The 25178-nt window shown below is 47.4% G+C and overlaps 1 protein-coding gene across 2 annotated transcripts in view; it reads right to left on the bottom strand.

Annotated features, from left to right (window-relative positions):
- Positions 1-12268: 12268 nt before the first annotated feature.
- The window catches only part of SNX29 (sorting nexin 29), a 554801-nt gene continuing 541891 nt past the window's right edge, over positions 12269-25178 (bottom strand). For both annotated transcript variants that reach the window (XM_060123064.1, XM_060123065.1), the window contains 2 exons: positions 16501-18103; positions 12269-15472 (listed from right to left, as the gene is read on the bottom strand). In XM_060123064.1, coding sequence (XP_059979047.1) covers positions 17974-18103 — 130 coding nt within the window. In that variant the 3' untranslated portion in view covers positions 12269-15472; positions 16501-17973. The remainder of the gene's footprint in view (positions 15473-16500; positions 18104-25178) is intronic.

The raw sequence follows: 25178 nt of genomic DNA, 5'->3' as shown, positions 1-25178 counted from the left end.
TCGTGTGATTCAAGTTGCAGGTTGAACAGCCCGGGGAGAGGCGCCCTTCACCTACACAGGGGAAAGGAGGAGGGGCAGGTTTGGGGGAGGCCTCAGGAGTTCCATTTGGGGCATATTTAGTTGGAGATGCCCATTAGACGTTCCCGTGAGACCTGAATGTAAACTGGGGTATCATGAGTGTAGAGACAGTAAGCAATGGGTAACATCCTCAGAAAAGAAGAAGCCAGTACCCATTCTTGAGTCTTAATGCTGAGAGGTTTCAAAATGTAGAGACGGAAGTCCCAGCAGCATTTGTGAATCTCAAACACACAGACACAGAAATGCAAGTTACTGTAATAACAATAAAAAGGTGGGCTTTAAGACATTGTAGTTGTACTGCAGAGATAAGTCAGAATTATTGTCCACGTGTTGATGTACCTTGACAAAACAACCCACTCAAATTCACCTAATTCGTTTCAAGTGGGACAGGGAAACACTTCTGTTTTGTAAAGAATGAAAAAGCTCTTACAATATTCAGCATCAGAAAATTGTCGGCCTCTGGGTGATCCAGGTTTTGCATTCCTCTTCCTAGTCAGTGTTAGGGAACCACAAAAAAATTTTCAAGAGACCTGCTCTCTGGCAGACACAGGATCCCCCAGCACAGAATACAGGGAGCCCCATCCTTGGAGAACGTCTGTGGAGTGCCCCTCGGGGATGAGGGTAGACTGATGTCTCATGGTCCCAGTGATGTGTTTGGGGCCCACATGCACCCCGTCCCTAGTTCAGGGTTCATGGCCACCTGGGTGGGGTGTTTAAAGATGGGTGAACCTGAGAAGACCAACACATCACCCCCATTCGCAGAGCATCTGCTGGGGGCCTGGCATGAGCTGGGATGCAGTGATCAATAAGGCTTAAGTCCGAGCCTTTACTCTCTGGGCTATTACAGTTAGGGCCAAGGTCCAATCAGCATCTTGGCCGGCTTTTCAGAGAAGTCTCATAGATGAAGGTAGATAATTGTTCCTTGTAACCAGGAGATACGGAGAAGAGTCCTAAAAGTGAGCGATCGTTCACTTCACTATTCATTGACTGAACAGATATCTACTGAGTGTCTACTACGTTCCAGCAACGGGGGTGCAATGGTACATAAAACCAACATGGTCCATTCCCTCTAGAGCAGGGGCAGCTGCTATCATAAGTAAGCAAACTCACAAATAAATGTTTAAGTATTTATATATACTACACAGTTTATGAGAGACTGGAAATAATGGTAGACCAGGAAGTCAGGAAAGGCTTCTCCGGGGAAGTGATGTTCAAGTTGGACCCAAAGAATGAGTGAGCCAGGCAGAAAAGGCAGGAAGAGCAATCCAGGCGGGGGGGGGGGGGGCAGCATGTGCAAAGGGACCGGGGTAGGTAAGGGCTTAGCACGCTTGAGCCATGGGACAATCAAGAAGGTGGGTGGAGAGGAGTAGAAGGGATGAGGGGAGGTGGGGAGAGGATGAGGCACAGAGAGGATTCTTGGGACTATCCTTACGTCTCCAGATGCAAACACAACCTTCGGAGACTCCAGGCCTGGGTTTCAGTCCTGCCCTCGGCTCTCACCAGTGGGGGGACCTGCGGCCCATTGTCTTGGAACATTTGCCCTTGTGGGAGGAGCCATGAGTGCCCTTCTACCCAGATGCCTGCCTCCCCACTGGTTTGGGAAGGCTGTGAAGTCCCCAGTACAGATATTCCTAGACTCGGCAGCAAGGCCATTTAATCTCCCTGGGCCTCGGTTTGCTCATCTGTGAGATGGGGGCAGTAACAGCGCCTGCCTTATAAGGTTGGGGTGAGGAGTGATGAGATATTTATGTGAAGGACTCCATTCAGGGCCCAGAATCTCGCAGTCATTCAGTAGCTGTTTGCGCCTAATACTTCTTTTCCTGTCACCGCTGCTGTGACCTCTGCTGCCCAGGTCCTCCAGGGTGGTCTCCAGGCTGGGGGAAGGGGCGTTGCTTGGGAGCCCGTTAGAAACGCACGTTCTCGAGCCTCAGCCAGCCGTCTGGCAGCAGCAGTTCTGGGGGTGGCCCAGCGGCTGGGTTTTAACATCTGTGTGATGGCAATGTACCATCAAATGTGAGACCCACTAGGATACTGAGGGCGGGGAGTGTCGGAGCATCACTCCCAGGGAACCAGGAGCTGAGGGCCAGACGCTGGCAGCACTGAAGAGCCCACAAAGCCACAAAAAGTAACAGTAGGTAAATAAAATGTGGTTTATCCATACAATGAAGTACTATTCAGACATAAAAGGGAATGAAGTACTGACACGCGCCACAATAGAGATGAACCTTGAAAGCATCATGCTTAGTGCAAGAAGCCCGTCGTGGACTGGAGGGGCCAGGATCCGGCCCCCCGGGGCTGTCGGCCTCGGGTGGCCCTGTTCTCATCACGAAAGGTGCCCCGTCCCCCAGAGTGATGGGGACGATGTGGACGTCCCTGAGGCGGAAGGTGGCCTCTCTGAACCTCAGCCCCAGCCAGTGTCCCAGGTGACAGGTTGTCAGGCCACCTCGGGGGGTGTGCAAATTAAAAAACCTGCGCACACAGGACCTCTACTGGATCCATCACTTAGCTGTTTCCCGGAAAACTCTGATTACATAAAGACAAGGAACACGACATGATAAATACTGTGCCTAGGAAACAGCAAGAGAAAGGAAACAGCAGGGGACGCGGCAGGGGGACAGATGATGCAGAAGCCAGAACGGTCACAGAATAGCGGTGTGAAATGAGAGGAAATTATTATTATTATTTTTTCTGGAAAAGACACATCGAGGTGGATCTGCTCATTTCCACACGCCCACAATCCTCGGGGAGGGAGTCCAGGCAAAGGAGAGGCTTGGGCACAGCAGCCCCTCCCCCACAAGCATATTGTGCTCTGTTTAAGTTGGCCTTCAGTGCTGTGCGGCCTTGGGCACGCTGCCGTACCTCTCTGGGCCTGTTTCCTCCATGGGATGCTGTAATGGGCTGCCCAGTCTCCACAGCAAGGGGGGGTGAGGACCATTTATTGAGCACCTGCTGTACGCTCATGCTCTGTAACTGTCCTCTCTCTGGGTTCTCCCGTCCACGCTGTGAGGTGAACAACATTGTTCTCACCTGACAGGTAGACTGAGGCTGCAGAGGGGTGAGCATCTGCCTGCGTCTCAATCCCTGTCCTTCCAGGATCTTTGTTGAGCTTCTTCAGAGTGTTTGGGTCTGCAAGGCGCTTCCCTTCCCCACGGGGTAGAATGGGGATGATCTGTTATCTCCACCTCGTGGGATTGTGAGGATTTTAAATAAGTTAAGGTGGCGGATGTGGAGATGTGCTAGTGCACTTGCTTTACAAAACGTTCTTGCTCCTGAAACGTGCCAGGGGCGTCTTGGCAGAGCAGTGGGGTCAGAGCAGAGAAAATGAGAAACAAGTGTACACCCGGCAGGACTTCCCTGGTGGCACAGTGGTTAAGAACCCGCCTGCCGATGCAGGGGACACGGGTTCGACCCCTGGTCCAGAAATATCCCACATGCTGCGGAGCAACTAAGCCCGTGCACCACAACTACTGAGCCTGTGCTCTAGAGCCTTCACAACTACTGAGCCCATGTGCCACAACTACTGAAGCCCACGTGCCTAGAGCCCACGCTCTGCAACAAGAGAAGCCACCACAATGAGAAGCCCGCACACAGCAATGAAGACCCAACGCAGCCAAAAAAAAAAAAAAAAAAAAAAAAAAAAAAAATGTACACCCAGCATGTGCAGCCCGGGGGAAGATACACGATCAACAGGTAACGATAAATGAATGTGAGACGCTGAACAGCATCTGTGTTGGCGGATGCTGGGGATGTCTGAGCGGGGCTGGTGCTCTAAGGGCTTTGTGTGTTTTACACACTTAATACACTGACCCATAAGGAAGGTGTGCTGTTATCCTCATTTCACAGATGGGGACACTTAGGCCCAGAGAGGGCAAGAGAGGCGCCCACGGTCACACAGGAGGTGGCAGAGCTGGCATGCAGGTCACTGCCTTGCAGGGGTCAATGCTTTTTCATCAGAGGTGCTCAAGGGCTTTCTTCACTCACCTAGCGTTTCTGGGTCTGAGCATCATGTTTATGTAAGTTTGAGGAACCAGTAAGTGCCGGCCGTGTCATCAAAGAGGGAAATCCCAGGGGCCCTTTATGGCAGGCGGGCTTCTCAGAGGAGCCGGCCCTGCCTCTCTCTCCTTTCCTCAATGCTTTCGGCCCTGGTTCGTGCCCATCTCCCTTCCCTGCGGACTGTTAGGATAGAGGCAGCCACTGCAAACAAGCCAACATAGCGATAACTCAAGTCGCACGTAGTTTTTGGTTTCCCAGTGCATATAAAAGTCCTGTGTACACTATACTGTAGTTTATTGTGTGCAGTACCATTATGTCTAAAAAACAATGTACATGCCTTAATTAAAAAATACTTTATTGCTAAAAAATGCTGTCATCTGACAATGCAGGGATATCACAAACCTTCAATTTTTTTTTAAAAAAAGTAATATCTGTGAGGTGCACTAAAACAAAGTATGCCTGGATTTTAGAAGTCATCTGTTGCAACCCCCAGCTTGAGTAGTAATTCTCTAGCAGCCGCTTGAGAGTGATCCACTCACTTCTATTTGATCACAAAGTTTACCTCTTTCAAGGAGTCTTTATACAGCCCATGAAAAATGTTCCTGTTATACGTTTTTCCATTATATTGACTTAAAGTCTTCAAACTTCGAAGTCCAAATTAGTGACAGAGACCCACGGTAGCATAGGATAGAAAACACCACACATTAGTGAACTTTCATTCAACTTTTCTTTCATTATTCTTTCAATGCCCTTTAGTGAAAAGAGCTAACGCTTGGGTGTGGACAGATTTGGGTCTGAATCCCCAGCCGTATACACTTGGGCAAGCTAATCACTCCTCTGGGCTTTAATCATCTCTTCTATGAAATCAGTATAATTATTTATTTTAATTGTGAAAAAGTACACACAACATAACATTTACTGTCTTAACCATTTTTAAGTATACAGTTTGGTGGCATTAAGTACATTCATATGGTTGTACAACCGTCACCCCTATCTGTCTCCATTCTGCAAAACTAAAACCCTGTACCCATTAAACAATAGTCCTCAACCCCTCTTCCCATCCCCTGGCAACCACCATTGTATTCTGTCCCTATAGTAAGTACCACGTGTAAGTGGAATTAGACAGTATTTGTCCTCTTGTGTCTGGCTTATTTCACTTAGCGTAATGTCTTCATGGTTCATCCACGTTGTAGGTTGTCAGAATTTCCTTCCTTTTTAAGGCTGAGTACTATCCATCGTATGTATGTACTACATTTTCTTAACCATTCTGTCAATGGACGCTTGGGTTGCTTCTGTGTTTCAGCTACTCTGAGTAATGCTGCTGTGTACGTGGGTGTACAAATATCTCTTCAAGACCCTGCTTTTAATTCTTTTGGATATATATCCAGAAGTGGAATTGTTGAATCACATGGGTAATTCTATGTTTAATTTTTTAAGGAACCACCACACTGTTTTTATAGCAGCTGCACCATTTTACATTCCCACCAACAATGCGCAGTTTCCAGTTTCTCTACATCCTCACTAACACTTGTTATTTTCTGTTCGCTTTTGTAAAAATGGTAGCCATCCAGGGGCTTCCCTGGTGGTGCAGTGGTTAAGAATCCGCCTGCCAATGCAGGAGACACGGGTTCGAGCCCTGGTCCAGGAAGATCCCACAAGCCGCGGAGCAACTAAGCCCGTGCGCCACAACTACTGAGCCTACGCTCTATAGCCTGCGGACCACAACTACTGAACCCATGTGCCACAACTACTGAAGCTCACACACCTAGAGCCCATGCTCTGCAACAAGAGAAGCCACCGTATTGAGAAGCCTACGCACCTCAACAAAGAGTAGCCCCCACTTGCTGCAACTAGAGAAAGCCTGTGCGCAACGAAGACCCAACACAGCCAAAAATAAATAAATAAAATAAATAAATTAAGAATCTGCCTGCCAATGCAGGGGACATGGGTTTGAGCCCTGGTCCAGGAAGATCCCACATGCCACAGAGCAACTAAGCCCATGCGCCACAACTACTGAGCCTGTGCTCTAGAACCTGCAAGCCACAACTACTGAGCCCGCGTGCTACAACTACTGAAGCCCATGCACCTAGAGCCTGAGCTCCGCAACAAGAGAAGCCACTGCAATGAGAAGCCCGCACACCACAACGAAGCGTAGCCCCCGCTTGCTGCAACTAGAGAAAGCCTGCATGCGGCAATGAAGACCCAATGCAACCAAAAATAAATAAAATTTAAAAATTAAAAAAAAATTAAAAACATAAAATAAAATGGTAGCCATCTAAATGCGTATGAGGTGTTATCTCATTACAGTTTTGATTTGCATTTCTGTAATGATTACCGGTGTTGAGCATCTTTTCATGTGCTTTTGGTCACATGCTCTTTGTATATCTTAGGAGAACTGTCTATTCAAGTCCTTTGACCATTTTTGAATTGGGTTTTTTTGTTGTTGTTGTTGAGTTTTGAGTTCTCTACATATTCTGGGTATTAATCCCTTATCACAAATTTGATTTGCCAGTATTTTCTTCCATCCTCTGAGCTGCTTTTTTACTCTGTTGATATTGTCTTATGATGTCCAAAATTTTTAAAATTTTTGATAAGTTGAATCTATTTTTTCTTTTGTTGCTTGTGCCTTTGGTGTCATATTCAAGAAATCACTGTCAAATCCAGTGTTGTGAAGACTTCCCCCTGTGTTTTCTTCTAAGAGTTTTATACATTTATTTAGGTCTTTGATCCCTTTTGAGATAATTTTAGTATATGGTGTTATGTAAGGCCCCAACTTCCTTTTCTACATGGACAACCAGTTTTCCTATTTGTTAAAAGACTGTCCTTTTCCCATCAAATGGTCTTGATACCCTTATCAATGAATCATTTGGCCATATATGCAAGGGCTTATTTATGGGTTCTCTATTCTATTCTATTTGTCTGTATGTCTTTCTTCATGCCACTACCACACTGTTTTTTTTTTTTTTAAAGACTTTTTTTTGATGTGGACCATTTTTAAAGTCTTTATTGAATTTGTTACAATAGTGCTTCTGTTTTATGTTTTGGCCCTTTGGCTGTGAACATGTGGGATCCTAGCTCCCCAACCAAGGGTTGAACCTGCACCCCCCACGTTGGAAGGCAAAGTTTTAACCACTGGATCACCAGGAAAGTCCAACTGCCACACTGTTTTGATGACTGTAGCTTTGTTAAAAGTTTTGAAATCAAGAAATATGAGTCTTCCAGACTTGTTCTTCCTTTTCAAGATTGTTTTAGCTATTTTGGGTCCCCTGAGCTTCCATATGAATTTTAAAATGGATTTTTTCTATTTCTGAAAAAAAAAAAGATGATTGGGATTTTGATAGGGATTGCATTCATCAGTCAATCACTTTGGGTAGTGACATCTTAACAATATTAAATCTTCTAATCCATGAAGATTACACATGGTATGTGTTTCCATTTATTTATGTCTTATCTAATTTCTTTCAGCAATGTTTTATAGTTTATTGTACAAGTCTTTTACCTCTTTGGTTAATACCTAAGTATTCTTTTTGATGCTATTGTGAGTTGAACTGTTTTAATAATTTTCCTTTCAGTTTATTCATTGTTAATGTACAGAAATGCAACTGATTTTTGTGTGCTGACTTTGTACCCTGCTACTTTGCTGAAATTGTTTATTATCTCTAACAGTTGTGGGGTTTTTGTTTGTTTTGTTTTGCAGAATCTTTAAGGTTTTCTATATATAAGATCCTATCATCTATGAATAGAGAGGATTTTACTTCTTCCTTTTCAATTTGCATGCTTTTTATTTCTTGCCTAATTGCTCTGGTTAGAACTTCCAGTACTATGTTTGAATAGAAGTGGCAAAAGTGGACACCCTCATCTTGTTCCTGTTCTTAGAGGAAATGTTTTCAGTCTTTCACTGCTGAATATATGTGGTGTTTGCTGTGTTTTTTTTTTAATATATGGTTTTTATTATGTTGAGGTATGTTCCTTCTATTCCTAGTTTGTTGAGTGTTTTTGTTATGTAAGGGTGTTGAATTTTGTCAAATGCCTTTTCTGCATCTATTGAGATGATCAAGTGGGTTTTTCCCCCTTTCATTCTGTTCACGTGGCATATTAATCAATTTTCACATGCTGAACCATCTTTGCATTCCAGGAATAAATCCCACTTGGTCATGGTGTATAATATTTTTAATATGCTGTTGAATTCTTTGTTAGTGTTTTGTTGAGGATTTTTGCATCGGTGTTCACCAGGGATATTGTTTGTAGTTTTATTTTGTAGTTGTTTTGTCTGCCTTTGTATCAGGGTAATACTGCCCTCATTGAATGAGTGAGAAGTCCCTCTTCTTCAATTTTTTGGAAAAGTTTGAGGATTGGCATTGGTTCTTTAAATGTTTGGCAGAATTCACCAGTGAAGTCATCAGGTCCAGAACTTTCCTTTCTGCGGAGATTGATTACTAATTCAACCTTCTTACTAGTTATACATAAGTTTATTCAGATTTTCTATTTCTTTGATCCAGCCTTGGTAGGTTTTGTGTTTCTAGAAATTTGTCCATTTCATCTAGGTTATCCAACTTGTTGGCATAAAATTGTTCATGGTACTCATAATCCTTTTATTTCTGTAGAATCAGTAGTAACGTCCCCATTTTCATTTCTGATTTTAGTAAGTCGAAACTTCTTCTTTTTTCGTTGGTCCATCTAGCTAAAGTTTTTCAGTTTTGTTGATACATTTCAACAACTTTCATTAATTTTCTCTGTTGCTTTTCCACTCTCTGTTTTATTTCTGCTCTAATTTTTATTATTTCTTCCTTCCGTTAACTTTGAGTTTAGTTTGTTCTTTTTCTAGTTCCTGAAGTTGTAAGATTACAGTGCTGATTTAGGTCTTTCCAGTTTTTTAATATAGGCATTTATAGCTATAAATTTCTCCTTTGGCATTGCTTTTGCTGCATCCCATAGGTTTTGGTATGTCGTGTTTTCATTTTCATTTGTCTTGAAGTATTTTCTAATTTCCCTTGTGATTTCTTTGATCCATTGGTTGTTTGTACTGTTTTTCACAAATCTGTGATTTTTCCATTTTCCTTCTGTTATTGATTTCTAACTTTATCCCATCAGGTTGGAGAGGACACTTTGTATGAAATCTATCTTTTAGAATCTGTTGAGACTTGTGGCCTAACATATGGTCTGTCCTGGAAAATGTCCCATGTGCACTTCAGAAGCATGTATATGCTGCGACTATTGGGTAGAGTGCTCTGTGTATGTCTGTTAGATTTAGTTGGTTTATTGTGTTAAATCCTCTGTTTCCTTACTTATCTTCTGTCTGGTCGTTCTGTCCATTATTGAGAGTGGGTTATCGAGGTCACCAGCTATAATTGTAGAACTGTCTGTTTCTCTGTTCAATTCTGTAAGTTTTTGCTTTCTATTTTTTGATAATTATTATTAGGTACATAAATGTTTATAACTGTTATATCTTCTTCCTGTTTTGAAACTTTCATTAAAATCTATTTTGTCTGATATCGTATAGCCACTCCTCTTTTGGTTACTAGCATGGAATATCTTTTTCCATACTTTCACTTTAAATCTATTTGTGGTTTTAGATCTAAAGTGAATCTCTTTTAGATAAAATATAGTTGGATCATGTGTTTTTATTCATTCTGCTAATCTTTGTCTTGGTTGGAAAGTTTAATCCATTTAAATTTAATTACTGATAAGGAGGGACTTATTCTGTCATTGCTATTCATTTTCTATATGCCTTCTAGCTTTTTTGTCCCTTATTCCATGCATTGCTGTCTCTGGTGTTTAGTTTTTCGCATGAACTGTTCCTTTCCATCTCCTTCTGTGTATATTCTATAGCTGTTTTCTTTGTGATTACCATGAGGATTACATTTAACAACCTAAAGTTACTTTGAATAATGATTTGAATTTACATCAGCTTAACTTTAGTAACAAAAAAATTCCTGCTCCTTTACAGCTCCATCCCCACCCCTTTACACATCTTTGTACATTGTGTGCTCCCAAACATAAATAATTTTTTTAAATGCATTAGTCTCTTAAATTATGAAGAAAACAAAATGTGGAGTTACAAACCAAAGTTACAAGTAATACCGGCTTTTAGACTAGCTTGTCAGTTGGGCTTGACTAGGGCTGGGTTTTTGCCAAGCAAGTGTGAAAGAGGGGCAGGGGACTCACGGATGTCCCCGAAGGGAGTGATGATCGTCATGGCCCACAGAACCAGCGCTGGGATGGGGTGCTTTGGCAAGAGTATGTGAGGAGGACAGGTTTTTAAAAATGACAGATTGCAGGCCTGAAAAATTTGAACAGTTGTTGCTGTGAGGGCACTAGAGCAAAGTGCTGGGGGGACAGAGTGGATCAGAGCAGAGAATCTGACGTCAAGATTACAGAGGTGGTGCAGTGATGGACGCTGCGTTGGTCTAGAAGAGCTGTAAGTGGCACAGAGGAATAGCCTCTAGAGAGGAAGCAGCTCAGAGAAGCGAGATGCGGGGTGTGGCCGGGGGGGATGGAGGGGCCCCTGATGAGTGAGGCGTTGATCATCAGTGAGTGAGAAGCAGCTCGGAGGTCAATATACAAGTCCAAGCGTAGGCATAGAGAGTGTTACAGGTGAATGGCATGAGCGTCAAAGGAATTGATGTTTTTAAGGAGGCAAAGTGGTTTGAAAGCAGGGAAATTGAGAATTGGGAATATGGATTGAGGGAGAATAAAACAGCTTCCTTGGGGGAGCTCGAGTGAATAGGGCCCTTGGGAGATAGCCGTGCTTGGAGATGGCTGGGAAGCTGGGAGGAGACGTTGAGGATTATCGGGGAGTTTGTTCCGTACTGGGAGCGAGGGAGGGGAGACCAGAACAGATTAGAGTGTGGCCAAGACAGTCCAGGCTGTGGGCACGGTGGAAACAGTCCTCTGTTTCTTTTTTTTTTTTTAACATCTTTATTGGGGTCCTCTGTTTCTTTTCTACCTTGAGGCTGGGGGACCTCGGGCCAGCACTCAACCTGTGTATAGTTTTCTCCTATGTTCAAATACAGGATACACTGGGTTGGCACAGGGTTAAGTAACCTGGAGGCTGTAGGGCACAGGACGCAGTGCGATCCATGAATGTGCCCTCAAAGTCCAGAGTTGGTCCCACCCCTTCTCCTGTGTTATCAGCCCTGGGGTGCCCTTTCCACAGCACTGGGCTCAGCAGGCTGCAGTGCACCCTTCGTGGGGCCCTGAGCAGAATCTCCCCAGGATTTGCGGGTATGACTTTTATGTACTGACCTTATGCCTAGGCTCTTATCATCCTGGTTAAAAAGGTTAAGTACCTTGCTATAGGGTATGGATTTTTAAGCCAATGTAAATTTGGGGTAGGGAGCAGGGGACAGTGTAGTATTTCTTTCTCATCCTTTAGGTCACAGCTTACATGTCACATCCGCCAAGAGAACCCCTTGGTCTAGCCTCATGGTTCTCAAGGGGGGACCATTCCTCACTCCGGGGACGTGTGGTCGAACTGGGAGGCATTTCTGGTTGTCAGTACGGAAAGGGCTCTAGGGGCATTTAGCGTTAGAGGCCAGGGCTGCTGACCATCTTACAGTGACAGGACAGTTCCCTTGACACAGAGTTGTCCAGCCCCAGATGTCAGCAGTGCCGAGGGTGAGAAAGCCTGGCCTGGACTGTTCACAGGAGATCCTTTCTTCAAGCCCTGCTTATTCCTTCATGGTACTTACTGTGGTCTGTAATTATCCGGACGGCTGACTTTAAGAAGTGTGTGTGTGTACAGACAGACAGGTGGATGGAGAGATAGATAGGAAGAAATATACATATAATTGTCCATCTGCCTTACTTGGAATGTGAGTCCAAAATGGCAGGGGTCTTTTGTGTCTTGGTCACTGCTGCATGCCCAGTGCCTCGCATGATGGTATATATAGTAGGTGCCCAATAACTATCTGTTTCTGAGTGAATGAATAGGAGGGGCTTTTTTTCTTCTGTAGAGAATTTTGATTCTGCATCTCCAATGAATACAGACCTGCCTAATAACTCAAAATAGGATTTTGCTCCACTTCAAATACAAGTGATGTTCTTCCAATCAGATCCTGTTGTTCAGGATAACATGTGCAATGGTGAAGGACCTTTCTGGAAGTTTTTATAACATGTATATTGGAAGTTCACCTAATCCCCAACTGCTGAAAAAAGAATGGACACAAAGAATCAGAGAGACCATAAACCGAGTATCTAATTTAGAAAATGTCTCTGTTTTAATGTTGTCAGTTGTAAAGAGGTGTGTCTTAACCAGCTTGTAACAAAATTACCACAGCTTATTCCAAAAGAAAATTTTAATACAAGAGATTTTAGAAAATTAAACACATTTGTTTAAAAATTCTATTGTGTAAACCTTAACAGAACAGGGTAGTTAAGATAATACTATGTGTTTCAGAGCGAATCCGCGGGCTTCTAGGCCTCACATCCAGACACTAGACTCTAGATTTGTCGCCTTGTTCCCTGCGACAGACGGCTCACTGGGACCCGATCGTGCGGTGACTCCGGCTGGGTCACCATGGCACGTGTAGTCAAAAGACTCCCTCCTCCAAGAAGTCAGCATCTGATGAGTTAAGCAAAGTGTTCTACCAAATGGCGATGCCAGGGATGGTGCCACTAAGGCTGCAGAGGCAGAGACATTCTTTCTAGGATGAATCCTAGATAATAAAAAATCCACCCCCCCCTCACTCCTGGCTGTGCCTGTTCTCCAGCTCATCTCTGGAGGGGCTAGCAACTCTGGGTGCAAACGTGTGATCCCCCATTTTGTAACCTTCCATGTCCTCAGTCCCAGTTTTTGCAAGGGCGTCCCCTTGTATGGTCTCAGGTGATGGTGGAAAGAATCGTCGGAGGTGCATGGCTTCTTCCCTTGCGGTTCATGAAAGCAGGAGGCAGACCTGATGGGATTCGAGGGCAGGCGGGGAGCCTGGGCGGGTCAGCTAGTGGTTTTCAGTGATGATGGCAAAACATTTATGTGCCGGTAAGAACTGAATCCCTGGACCTCGAAACACTCATGGGTCCAGCTTGTCCTTAGAGTGGGGTCGCTCATCCTTGCTATAGCCTCAACCATCTTTTAGAGAAACCAGATTTTTCTTTCCACTTCTCTTCCTAAACTGATTGGGTAGATAAGGAAACCCATTTAATGCGGTTATTAGGATTCAGAGATGAAAGTAAGGGCTCCTTAACAGACTTGAGAACTACCCATCCAGGCAACGGGCATGGTGGAAGGGAAGGTCAGAAATCCCGCCACGAACTGGGCAGGGGCGTTTCAGTCACTGTGGGATGAGCCGACAGCTGCTCTGCTCAGAGCACGGAGATCGGCAAGGCTCCACCCTCACTTCTATTGATCCAGTAGCCGAAGTTTTATTTTGGAAACGTAATCAAGACCACGTGTTAGGGAAACATGAAAAATGAATTTTTTGGCATGGGAATGTTAGATAAAATATACAGTGCTACAGTTGTGCAAAATTAGCACAGAAGCCAATCTGAACAGCAAACATTTAATGTGAGCTTTAATGAAACAATACACAATATTGTGAAAAATGATCGTTGCAAAAGGCCTTGCTCGTGAGCAGATGCCTGCGTGCCAGGAGCGCCCAGCCTGGGGGAAGGTCCAGCGTGGGTGGCAGTGTCCCGAGGGAAACACGGAGACAGGGTCAAGATAGTTATTGCCTTTGGGGTTGAAGCTCGAGCAGGGCGTGCTCCTTCTAGGGTGCCTCTTAGCCGATCTGAGGCTCCCAGGCAGGGTCCTCTCTGCAGGTCCTGGGGGATGCCCACGCAGCTTGAGGCTGAGAATCCAGCCTGTTCTTTACTGTCAGTGACACGCCAGGCGAGGTGCCCCCTTTGGGGGAGAGCACCTCCCATGAATGGGCGCTGGTACCAACTTCAGGCTGAGGGATGAAGGAAGGATGCCAGGCGTGACCGGTTAGGGGAGGTCTGCCGGGGCCCGAGGTCAGGGCCTGGCCTCCAGGTGAGGGGGCCAGCTGGTGGCACCCCCTGTGAGGGTGAGCAGGTGGTGTGGGGGGCCAAGGCCTGAAACCCTGTGACCTGGTCCTCCAGTGGGCAAGCTGTGTCCTGAGGAAATAGGAGAAAAAGAGGAGGGAAGGCCACCGGCTCGCCCGGGCCGCAGAGCCCTAGTTCAGGTGTTAGGAGTGCTTCGGATCAACTGGGCTGGCGGGTGGGTCTTCATTCCTGTTTCCTGATTCTGAGCCCAGAACCCGGGGATTAATTCTTGGGCCTCCGGTGCCTGCTGCCTCTGGGCAGTAGCTGCATCTGTGTTATCAGTCCCACGACAGACTTAAACAGCTCTGATTGCCTCTGTTGTTTTAAAGGCACAGCACAGCCTGTAAAATCCAGCGGTTATCAAAGAACACATCTCAGTAGGCCCCATGCTGTGTGACCAGACCTTGTCCACAAACACTGGTCCGCGTCCCTCCGCCTCACCCTTCACGCCCTTGCCAGGTCTCCCAAGATGGTACTGTCTCTACAGCTCAGTCAGGTGATGCCTTTTGTAGCCAGGAAGCCCTTGGATGGGCCTGGTGACGGTGTTGAAGGCGACCACCGTGGGGTTTAACAGCCTTTTCCAGGAAAGCCGCCGCCTCGCCCAGGGCCTGACTGTGGAGAGAGGCTGGGCTGTTTCAAGCCAGGATTCCAGGCCAGCTGCGCAGGAGCTGGGAAAGCTCGCTTCTGGGCGAGGTTTCCACCAGCCTCGGACCGCCCTTCTGGGAGCTTTGGTTTTCTCTATTAAGGAGTGATGTCTCTACCCAGCCCTGCTTTTCCTGGGTCTCCTTTATCTGGGGGAATAGGAGGGAGCAAACAAGATGGCAGAGATGGATCCGGCTGATGCTGCGGCCCGTTCTGGCTGAAGCCGCCCCTGAGCAGACAGCCTGGCTTTGCAGAGGGGACCTGGAGGGGCCTCTCCCTCCCCGTACAGGTGGGGTACCAGAGGGTCAAGGCTGTCTTGAGAGACGGGCCCTTCAGTTCCTTTCAGAATGGGGGGTGGCTTCCTCTCTCAGACGCCGACTTTGGAGGCTCCAAACAATCTTCTAATTTGATCAAGGAGAGAGAAGCAATGCCAACTGCTCCTTTCTGAAGGGCTGTCTTTCCCCCCGATGGGTCCCAGGGCATTTCTCACCCTCTGAATTGGAGGTGGATTGATGGGCAGATGATGACACATCCTCAGGGGCTGGCATTTGTCCCGGATCTCCGCCTGGACCTTGGTGTTTTATTCCTTCTCTAGGAGCTGGGGAGTCTGCCCCTTCTAAGTCCATCCCGCCACCCTGGAGAGCAGGGCAGGAGTATTTTGAGCAGCTGGATGGACTAATCACTGCAGAACATTCCATGTGATTCCAAAGTTAAGGCTTTGAGGAAGTGCTATAATGTGCATGTCACATGCATGTCTGAGCTGAAATCAAAGCAATTGAAGATCAGGGTTTCTGCAGGATCACGAAAACGGAGGTACAGAGAGCAAGCAGCCTGGAGGGTCCCCGTGGGGCCCCCAGGAACATGCTTTTTACAATCCACATTTTGGGAGAACAGGGCAAGTTTTCCATGAATAATTAAGCTTTAAAAAATGGGGAGGCAGGGCTTCCCTGGTGGCGCAGTGGTTGAGAGTCCGCCTGTCGATGCAGGGGACACGGATTCGTGCCCCGGTCCCGGGAAGATCCCACATGCCGCGGAGCGGCTGGGCCCGTGAGCCATGGCCGCTGAGCCTGTGCTCCGCAGCGGGAGAGGCCACAACAGTGAGAGGCCCGCGTACAGGAAAAAAAAAAAAAAAAAAAAAAATGGGGAGGCAGAGTTTCTCCTTTTTAAATACGGGCTGCGAGTGCGTTTGTATCTCCCAGCTCAGCATCTGTCCGCCGTAGCTATTGGATGCCTTTTTTTTTTTTTTGGCTCTTTTTTTTAAACTCCGTGCACAGAATGTCAAAGCTGGCTCCTGGTGGGGTGGCTGGAGAAGGCGAGACCAGACTCGCACTCAGATGTGTTTCGGGTCAGGCGCCAGAAAAGGCTGGCTGATCGGAACCCTTGGCCCTGGGGGGTGTCGGGGCAGCAGTTCCATTCTGGGTCTGGTACAACCGGAGAGGAGACACCTTGGGAACAGATCCGGCTGTGAAGCCTGTCAGCTGGCGTCAAACTGACTGCTGTGGAGGGACCCAAATGCGGGGGGCTGGGATCTGGGGCAGCTGGAGCTTCCAGACAGTCCTGGAGGATCTGGTCGAGGAGGGCTCTGTGTTGAAGGCAGCGCTGTGGGACTCGGGATTCCAACAAAGTGCACGTGCAGTGGCTCCGTCGGCACACACGCGGAAGAGAGAAACCACGTTGCCCTTCTAGGACACAGGGTCCCTCGGGTCCTCTGACCCCCACGAGCTGACAGCAGGGCCCCCAGACACTCCCCACTCCATCTGCGGAGCACAGCTGGCTTGTTTCGCTCACTTGGCAGAATGTTCCCTCAGAAGTCACTCGGGCCTCCTCCGAGTCTCTGGAGGGCTGTGCGTAGATGATCTCAGCTCTGCTTAACGGCTCTGATGAGTCTCCTTTTGGCTGATGGGAGGAACACGCAACACAAACCTTCCAGGCCATTCCTTCCTGAGTTTTCCGCTATCTAGGAAAGGCTCAATGATTACCCACACCGCTCACCCAGCTGTAAGCTGACGAGTGGTCAGCCTTCTACCGACCATTTTTCACACACATTTATACCGGCTATTGTCCCCAGAAAATGCCTCTCTTTGTATCAGCAGCTGAGGATGGCTCTTGCCCAGGGTGGGAGAGAGTTCCATGATTCTGGATGTTAAAGCTGGCTAAATGGCTCTGGTCCCATGGGGCGAGCTGCCAGGGGGGCCCCCGCTCTGAATGGGAGGGGCAGAGGGATTGGTCTCGGGCACACAGGGCCCTGCTCCCGCTGAGAACATGCTGGCTGACAGAGGCTGTGTTGCACACCCTCGTCTTTAGGGGATGATCATGATCTGTGCAGAGTGGACACTTGTGTCCAAGTTCACAGAGAGCCACGCTGAGCGCCTGGGAGCCCTGGGGCCAGGTCTGAAAGCCCGAGGTCCACAGAACCTTCTGGAATGCTTCCCAGAGCTGAGTCTCTAACAGCCTGAGGGCTCTCCTCTAGGCTTTCGAGGCCAAGGCCACCGACTCCTGGATAGCCCAGAGCTCTCCAATACAGGTCACTGGGTTGCTGCTGCTGGCTGGCCTGACCAGGTGCACATGGGCCTAGGGGGCCTCAGGTTTCCTAAAGGGGCTGGTCCTTCCAGAACCAACCATAAGGAGGTAGGGAAGTTCTCCAAGAACCACAGTTCCACATCCCTCTAATGGCTCCTTCACACGAAGGCCACGGGACTGTCTCCCTGGAGCACGGTGGCAAGAACTAGGGTGTCTACTGACCACTGGTGGGGAGTGCATAGTAAGGAACTAGCCTCCACCCAAACCCTTCACGTCCATAGGTTGTAGCAGGCAATTACATTAAACAGGGGAAAGAAACCCCAAACCAGTCATTCGAATTCCCACATGGGCAAGAGTTAAGAGGGGGTTTCTCAATGAACCTTCTGACCAACTGAGACATCAGACTCGTGCATCTCAACCAGGGGGCTCCGAGCCCGATCCAGCGCCCACCCTCCTGCCGGCCCCCGAGCTGGAGGGGGGGGAACAGCTGGCCCTCACGGCCCAGGGCAGGGCCCGGGGAGAGCAGGGCCCACATGTCTGCGTCTGTCCAGCGAGGAGCTGCCCTGCTCTCACACGGCCCAGTTTAATCAGGGTGTCATGGGACCGGCGGGGAAGGTGTGCTCTCTGGGGTTCACTGGGGGGACAGGGTTGTCCCTCCGAGGTGGAAGGGGCCAGCTGCCGTGGCCTGGGTGGAGGCAGCTGACGCAGCACGCAGGGCCCGAGTCTGGGTGGCCATCGAGGTCAGAGGTCGCCGCTCTGGGGCTCCACGTTGCGCGTCTCCCTGGGGTGACCTCGGGACAGCTTGGGGAAGCGGGAAGCCACTTTGGGCCGGCTGTTCTTGGTCAGCGGTTCTCCGGGAGGGGTGACGTCACTGTAAGACAGAGCGGGGAGAATCGGGTTAAGTCAGGGTTCCAAGTGCAAATAGCTACAGGCAGGGGCTGGGGGTGGGGTGGACGGTGGGAGTGGCCTCCGGGGCATGGCTGCTGCCTGGCTGGGTGGCAAGAACGGCGTGGAGAAATGGGGAGGGGCGTCCACGTTGTCGTGTGAACTTCCTGTCCGTCAGCAGCGCCCAGCACAGCTCTGGGGCCGCAGCTCTAGACCCGCTTTTAAGTCAACGAAAGACGGTTCTGGCCCCGGCTGTCTTCTCACTGTCTTCATTGATCTTCCAGCAAAGGCACATTTCAAAGTCCAAGAAAGAAAATGCTTGGGAGAACACTGCATTTAAAGTCATAAAAGATGCACAAACAACAAACACAGGAGAGGGAATTACGTCTGCCAGGGTCCAATTGTCAGGGCGTTTACGACAGCAGTATGCAAAAGAGTCAAAAATACGGAACAACTTGTGCGTCCAATGCAAGCATCACTGATACTGGATATACTGGTGAAAAAACACCTATAACCGCGAGACAGCAGCAGCCAGTACGCACAGGGGCACGGGAGTGCGTTTATGAGCCCGTGAGGACGTGTGATTCCAACACAGGTTAAAGCACAGTAGGGAGGCTGTAACCCCGCCGTGTACAGAACACACCTGAAGGTACATTTGTTTACTCCGTGAATCTTGGCGCACCCATGTGGGCCGAGCACTGCGCAAGGTACTGGGGATAAATGGTGAACAAAACGGGTTGTCCCAGGACCCGTGGAGCTCATAGTCCGAAGGAGGGTTAAAAACATCACACGTTCAAAGACTTAGGTTACAAATGCCACCAGAGCCTCCCTGAGCAGGGAGCCTGGGGCATGGCAGGAAGTGCCCGAGAGTGGGCGTAGGGGGCCAGCCTGGGTGAAGCTTGGGACCAGGAGGCTCTGGGCACCTGGAGCACGGGGGGAGGCAGGGAGGGAGCAGCTGGAGGGTGAAGGGCATCTGCTGGAGGGCTCTCGGTGGCGGGGGCTCCATGATCTGGTTGCACTTGTAAGTCCCGATGCCAAGGCTGCTGCTCTAGGCACGTGCAGAAGCCTGGGTTGGGGCTGTGAGTGCAGAGGTGGTGGACTCTGTCTTACTTCCCACGGCTGCTGTAACACATTACCACACACTCGGTGGCTTAAAACAACATGCTGTGCTGTCTTACAGTTTTGGAGGCCGGAAGTCCCAAATGGTCTTATGAGGCTACATTCAAGGTGTACCTCCTGGACGCTCTAAGGGAGAATCCTTCCTGGCCCTTCCCAGCCCCTGCAGGCCACCTGCTTGCCTCGGCTCGTGGCCCCTGCCTCCATCTTCAAAGCCAACAGGGCAGCATCTTCAACTCTCTTTCCCTCTGACCCTCCTGCCTCCTTCTTATAAAGACCTTTGTGATCACATTGGACCCACCTGGATATCTCCCCTCTGCCCCAATCCTTAAATCTACTGAGTCCCCTTTGCCATGTAAGGGGACACATTTATAGGTTCCAGGGGTTAGGGTGCAGAATTTGGGGGGGGTGTCATTTTGTCTACCACAGACTGAAATTTGAATAGAAAGTAGAATCAACACGACTTGGTAATGGAATAATAACTGCCTCTAAGTGGTGAGATCACAGCTGACAGAAAATATAAAAGAGAAAACGTTGATTGTATCTCACTGATACAAAATGCTTTTAAAAAACAAAGATTAAAGGTTGTTCGCACATCCCGACTGTCTCTGTGGCATCAGGCTCTGTGCCAAGGGCTTTCCGGGCGCAAGTCCTAGAGGATTCTGCAAGGGAAGACAGAGCCTAGCTAGAGCTGAGCCCCGAGGCTCAGGGAGGACACAGCCACCAGCTAGTAAGTGGCAGATCCAGGATCACCACCAGCTGTCTCCAGGCCCAGTCCAGATAAGCAAAGGAATGGATCATATCCAAAGAGGAATGGTCCCCGCAGAGGGCCCTGAAATGGCCACTTCACGCCTTTTCAGGGACCCAGACACTGTGCTCAGTGAGATGTCCCTCATTTCCCATTTGGGACGACATCTCAGTAAGGTAATAAAGTGAAAAATCCTTCTAATTACCACCTTCTCCCATGGGGGCCAGGGTGTGCTTATCTTCTGTACATGGAGAAAAGAGAAGCATCTGACCTTGTCCTCTGGGTACATCCTTCAGAATGACACTGGCCATGGGCCCAAAGCCGCCACGGCCCTCTCTTCTTCCCAAACACATTACCAAAAGCCTCTATCCCCGAACACCGCTTAGAGGATGGGCAGGCGATGCTGGAAGGAATCTTTGCCCCCCTGTGAGAGGCTGTTGATTACAAGTGTGCAGGTGGGCTCAGGTGTAAAGGTCATTGTAAACCGCTGGCCTCCCCTCATACTGTCCGGGGTCCAGCCAGTTGCCCCTGTGCCCGTGGCTGCTGTCATCACTGGGCATGATGTGTGAGGCCAGGAGGAGTGACCAGAGCCCGTGGTCCCCAGAGCTGGCTCCTGGGAGGGCCCGGGAGAGGCGGGAGGCTGGCTGGCGCGAGGGGACAGTTACGAGACAGCGGGGCCAGGATCCTGGCATTTTATTTCGTTTCACCAAAGGCACCTGTGTGGGTAGCAGCGCAGTGGGTGAGGGCGGGGCCTCTGAGCCAGGACACCCTCGGGTCCCCCGCCAACGGGCTCTGCTCGCTGCCCTTGAGCCTCGTGCCCTGGGCTGCCTGCCACACGGGGATGATGATCGCTTGGCCCTCACAGCGCTGTGGCAACGGCGGGAGAGTTCACCCCACGTGGAGCCACTAACCAGCTGCGTTTCCTTAGGCAAGTGTCTTGGTGGCTTTGAGCCAAGGCTTCTAGGGTAGAATAAGTATCCAAAAGAACAGAAATCAGGATCTGGAAGAAGTCTCTCTGCACCCTCAGGTTCACCGCAGCACTCTTCACAACAGGGAAGATGTGCAAATAACCTAATCTCCGTGAATGGATAAAAAATGTGGTCCATCCATACAATGGAATATTCAAGCCTTTAAAAAAAAGAGGAAATTCTGACATATGTGAAAACATGGATGAATGCTGAGGACACTACGCTAGATGAAACAAGCCAGTTACAAGGACAGCTACTGTATGATTCCACTTATATGACGCATCTGAAATAGTCAAACTTGGAGAACCAAAGCCTGGAATGGTGGTTAGTAGAGGCAGGGGGAGGGGCAAGTAGGGAGTTACTAACTGACAGGCATAATGTTGCAGTTGAATAAGATGAATAAGTTCTAAACTCAAAATGGATTAAGGACCTAAATGTAAGACTGGATACTATAAACCTCCTAGAGGAAAACATAGGCAGAACAGTCTTTGACATAAATCGCAGCAGTATCTTTTGGGATCCACCTCCTAGAATAATCAAAATAAAAACAAACAACTGGGACCTAATTAAACTTCAAAGCTTTTGCACAGCAAAGGAAACCATAAACAAAATGAAAAGACAACCCACAGAATGGGAGGAAATATCTACAAAATGAAGCAACCAACAAAGGATTAATCTCCAAAATTTACAAACAGCTAGCTCATGCAACTCTGTCAACAAACAAAAACCCAATCAAAAAATGGGCAGAAGACCTAAACAGACATTTCTCCAAAGAAGATATACAGATGGCCAAAAAGCACATGAAAAGAGGCTCAGCAATGCTAATGATTAGAGAAATGCAATTCAAAACTACAATGAGGTATCACCTCGCACTGGTCAGAACGGCCATCACCAAAAAGCCTACAAACGATAAATGCTGGAGACCCTCCTACACTGTTGGTGGGAATGTAAACTGGTACAACCACAATGGAGGACAGTATGGATGTTCCTTAAAAAACTAAAAACAGAACTACCATATGATCCAGCAATCCCACTCCTGGGCATATATCCAGAGAAAGCCATAATTCAAAAAGACACACGCACCCCAATGTTCACTGCAGCACTATTTACAATAGCCAAGACATGGAAGCAACCTAAATGTCCATCGACAGAGGAATGTTTAAAGAAGATGTGGTATATATACACAATGGAATATTAGCCATAGAAAAGAACGAAATAATGCCATTTGCAGCAACATGGATGGACCTAGAGATTATCATACTAAGTGAAGTAAGACAGAGAAAGACAAATATCATATGATATCACTTATATGTGGAATCTAAAAGAAATGATACAAATGAACTTATTTACAACAGAAACAGACTCACAGACTTGGAAAACAAACTTTGGTTACCAAAGGGGAAATGTTGGGGGGAGGGATAAATTAGGAGGTTGGGATTAGCAGATACATACTACTATTGGATTGGCCAAAAGGTTCCTTCGTTTTTTTTCCGTAAGATGGCTCTAGTAGCACTTAGTTGTCTTTAACTTCATTCAAAACAATTTTTTTAGATTGTGTGTGACAGCTGTCATATCAGTGTGCACTTAAAAATGAACACTTATCAAAACTGGTGAATTTTTGTGTAGCCATTTTAATATTGAAGGTGGAAGAAAACATTTTCAGCATATTATGCTTTATCTCAAGAAAGGTTAAAACGCAACTGAAGTGCAAAAATAGATCTGTGCAGTGTATGGAGAAGGTGCTGTGACTGATGAAACATGTCAAAAGTGGGTTGCGAAGTTTTGTGCTGGAGATTTCTCACTGGATGATGCGCCACGGTTGGGTAGACCAGTTGAAGTTGATAGTGATCACATCAAGACACTAATTGAGAACAATCAACGTTATACCACGCAAGAGATGGCCAACATACTCAAAATACCCAAATCAAGCGCTGAAAATCATCTGCACCAGCTTGGTTATGTTAATCGCTTTGATGTTTGGGTTCCACGTAAGTTCAGTGAAAAGAAACCTTCTTGACATATTTCCACAAGCAATTCTCTACTGAAACGTAAAGACGTTCCATTTTTAAAACAAATTGTGACAGGCGATGAAAAGTGGATACTGTACAATAATGTGGAACGGAAGAGATCGTGGGGCAAGTGAAATGAACCACCACCAACCACACCAAAGGCCGATCTTCATCCAAAGAAGGTGAGGCTATGTATATGGTAGGATTAGAAGGGAGTCCTCTATTGTGACCTCCCTTCAGAAAACCAAACGATTAATTCCAACAAGTACTGCTCCCAATTAAACCAACTGAAAGCAGCACTCGACGAAAGGCATCCGGAATTAGTCAACAGAAAACGCATAATCTTCCATCAGGATAACGCAAGACCGCATGTTTCTTTGATGACCAGGCAAAAAACTGTTACAGCTTGGCTGGGAAGTTCTGATTCATCTGCCGTATTCACCAGACATTGCACCGTCGAATTTCCATTTATTTCCACCTTTCCAAAATTCTCTTAATGGAAAAAAATTCAATTTCCTGGAAGACTGTAAAAGGCACCTGGCACAGTTCTTTGCTCAAAAAGATAAAAAGTTTTGGGAAGATGGAATTATGAAGTTGCCTGAAAAACGGCAGATAGTAGTAGAACAAAAGGGTGAATACGTTGCTCAATAAAGTTCTTGGTGAAAATGAAAAATGTCTTATTTTTACTAAAAAACCGAAGGTACTTTTTGGCCAACCCAATATATATAAAATAATCAACGAGGACCTACTGTATAGCATAGGGAACTATCCTCGATATTTTGTAATAAGGGAAAAGAATCTGAAAAAGAATGGCTATATGTATAACTGAATCACTTTGCTGTACACCTGAAACTAACACAACATTGTAAATCAACTGTACTCCAATATAAAATTTAAATTTAAAAGAGAGAGGAATAAGCTCTAGAGACCTGCTGTACAGCACTGTACCTACAGTCAACAGTCCTGTATTGTACCCTTAAAATTTGTGAAGGCGGAAGGTCTTAGGTTAAATCCTCTTGCCACAAAAACAACAACAAAAAATAAGTCTAGTATCGGCAATTTCACATGGTTTGACAGTAGTATCTGAAGGCATGGGATTGTTGGTAAGTATAAACTGGGAGGTGACAGGGGTCCGGGGTGGATGGAGAAAAGGATGGCGGCCTGCTCTGAATGGGAAAGAGAGCTGGGATTCTCCCCGGTCCCTTCCCTCTAGGAGAGAGCCAGGGCCAAGGCCACATGCACCCCAGGACTGAGGTCCATCAGCAGAGCCCAGGGCTGTGCACATGCAGCTCCAGGGAAGCAGGAAGGTCTCACAGTTGCAAGGAGAGCCTTAAATAAGGACCACTGATTTTTTTTACACCAAAGCTCACTGCAGTTGCCACCGTGCATGCCATCACATTTCTGTGTCCTCAGGCTGAAATTCTCATTGCTCACAGCCTTTGTTGGCCTCGTGCACTAGTGAGATTTAAAGGAGAATAGTGCCGTTTCTTACCCAGCCCCATTGATAGGAATCAGGCCACGGAGAAGCTCTTCTTTCCTCCGGCCTGTGTTCTTATAATAAAGCAGGCTGGTGGCTCTGGATCTGGGCAGGAGCAGAACCACTGAGCAAGGTAAAATTACGTTCCTGATCCACCCGATTCTGTTTTAATGCAGGAGGTATGTCTACCCCAGTTTTGCAGACAAGAAAAGGGAAGTGTGGAGAGCAAGAAAGGCCCCACTTCCACCATAAAAATAGACTCCCAGAGGCCGTGTGGAGTAATAGAAGCTCCATATTCAAAGTCAGAAAACCTGTGTGCCTTCAGTTAGACACCTTAGGACCTTTGAGGAAGATCTGTAACCTCCCCAAGACTCAGTTTTCTGATCTGTGAAATGGGCATAATATCGGTCCTTTCTACTGCTCATGTATCATTCAACACATATTTATTGAGTCTGTTACAAATAGGAATAGAGTTGGCTCTTTCAAGGCCCCTAGATCACGGAAATAACAGAGGCACAGGCAGAGTCTGGCCACCAAAATCTTAAGAACTTTGATGGCCGAGGCATCAATATATCAAGGGAAGTGGATAGAGGCTTTTACAAAGATTTTAAAAACTACAGGAATATACCTCAAGACCTCCCGTTCCTTTCCGCAGCATAACTCAAGTCTTCCATCTGTCTGACCTGGGGGCAGGAGGCTGGAAGGCAGAGGAAGGAACCTTCTCTGAAGAGACCGTACTAGGC

The sequence above is a fragment of the Lagenorhynchus albirostris genome, chromosome 15, assembly GCF_949774975.1.
Source record: "Lagenorhynchus albirostris chromosome 15, mLagAlb1.1, whole genome shotgun sequence".
NCBI lineage: Eukaryota > Metazoa > Chordata > Mammalia > Artiodactyla > Delphinidae > Lagenorhynchus > Lagenorhynchus albirostris.
The sequence above is the reverse complement of the archived record's forward strand: the minus strand, read 5'-3'. Positions and strand labels throughout refer to the sequence as shown.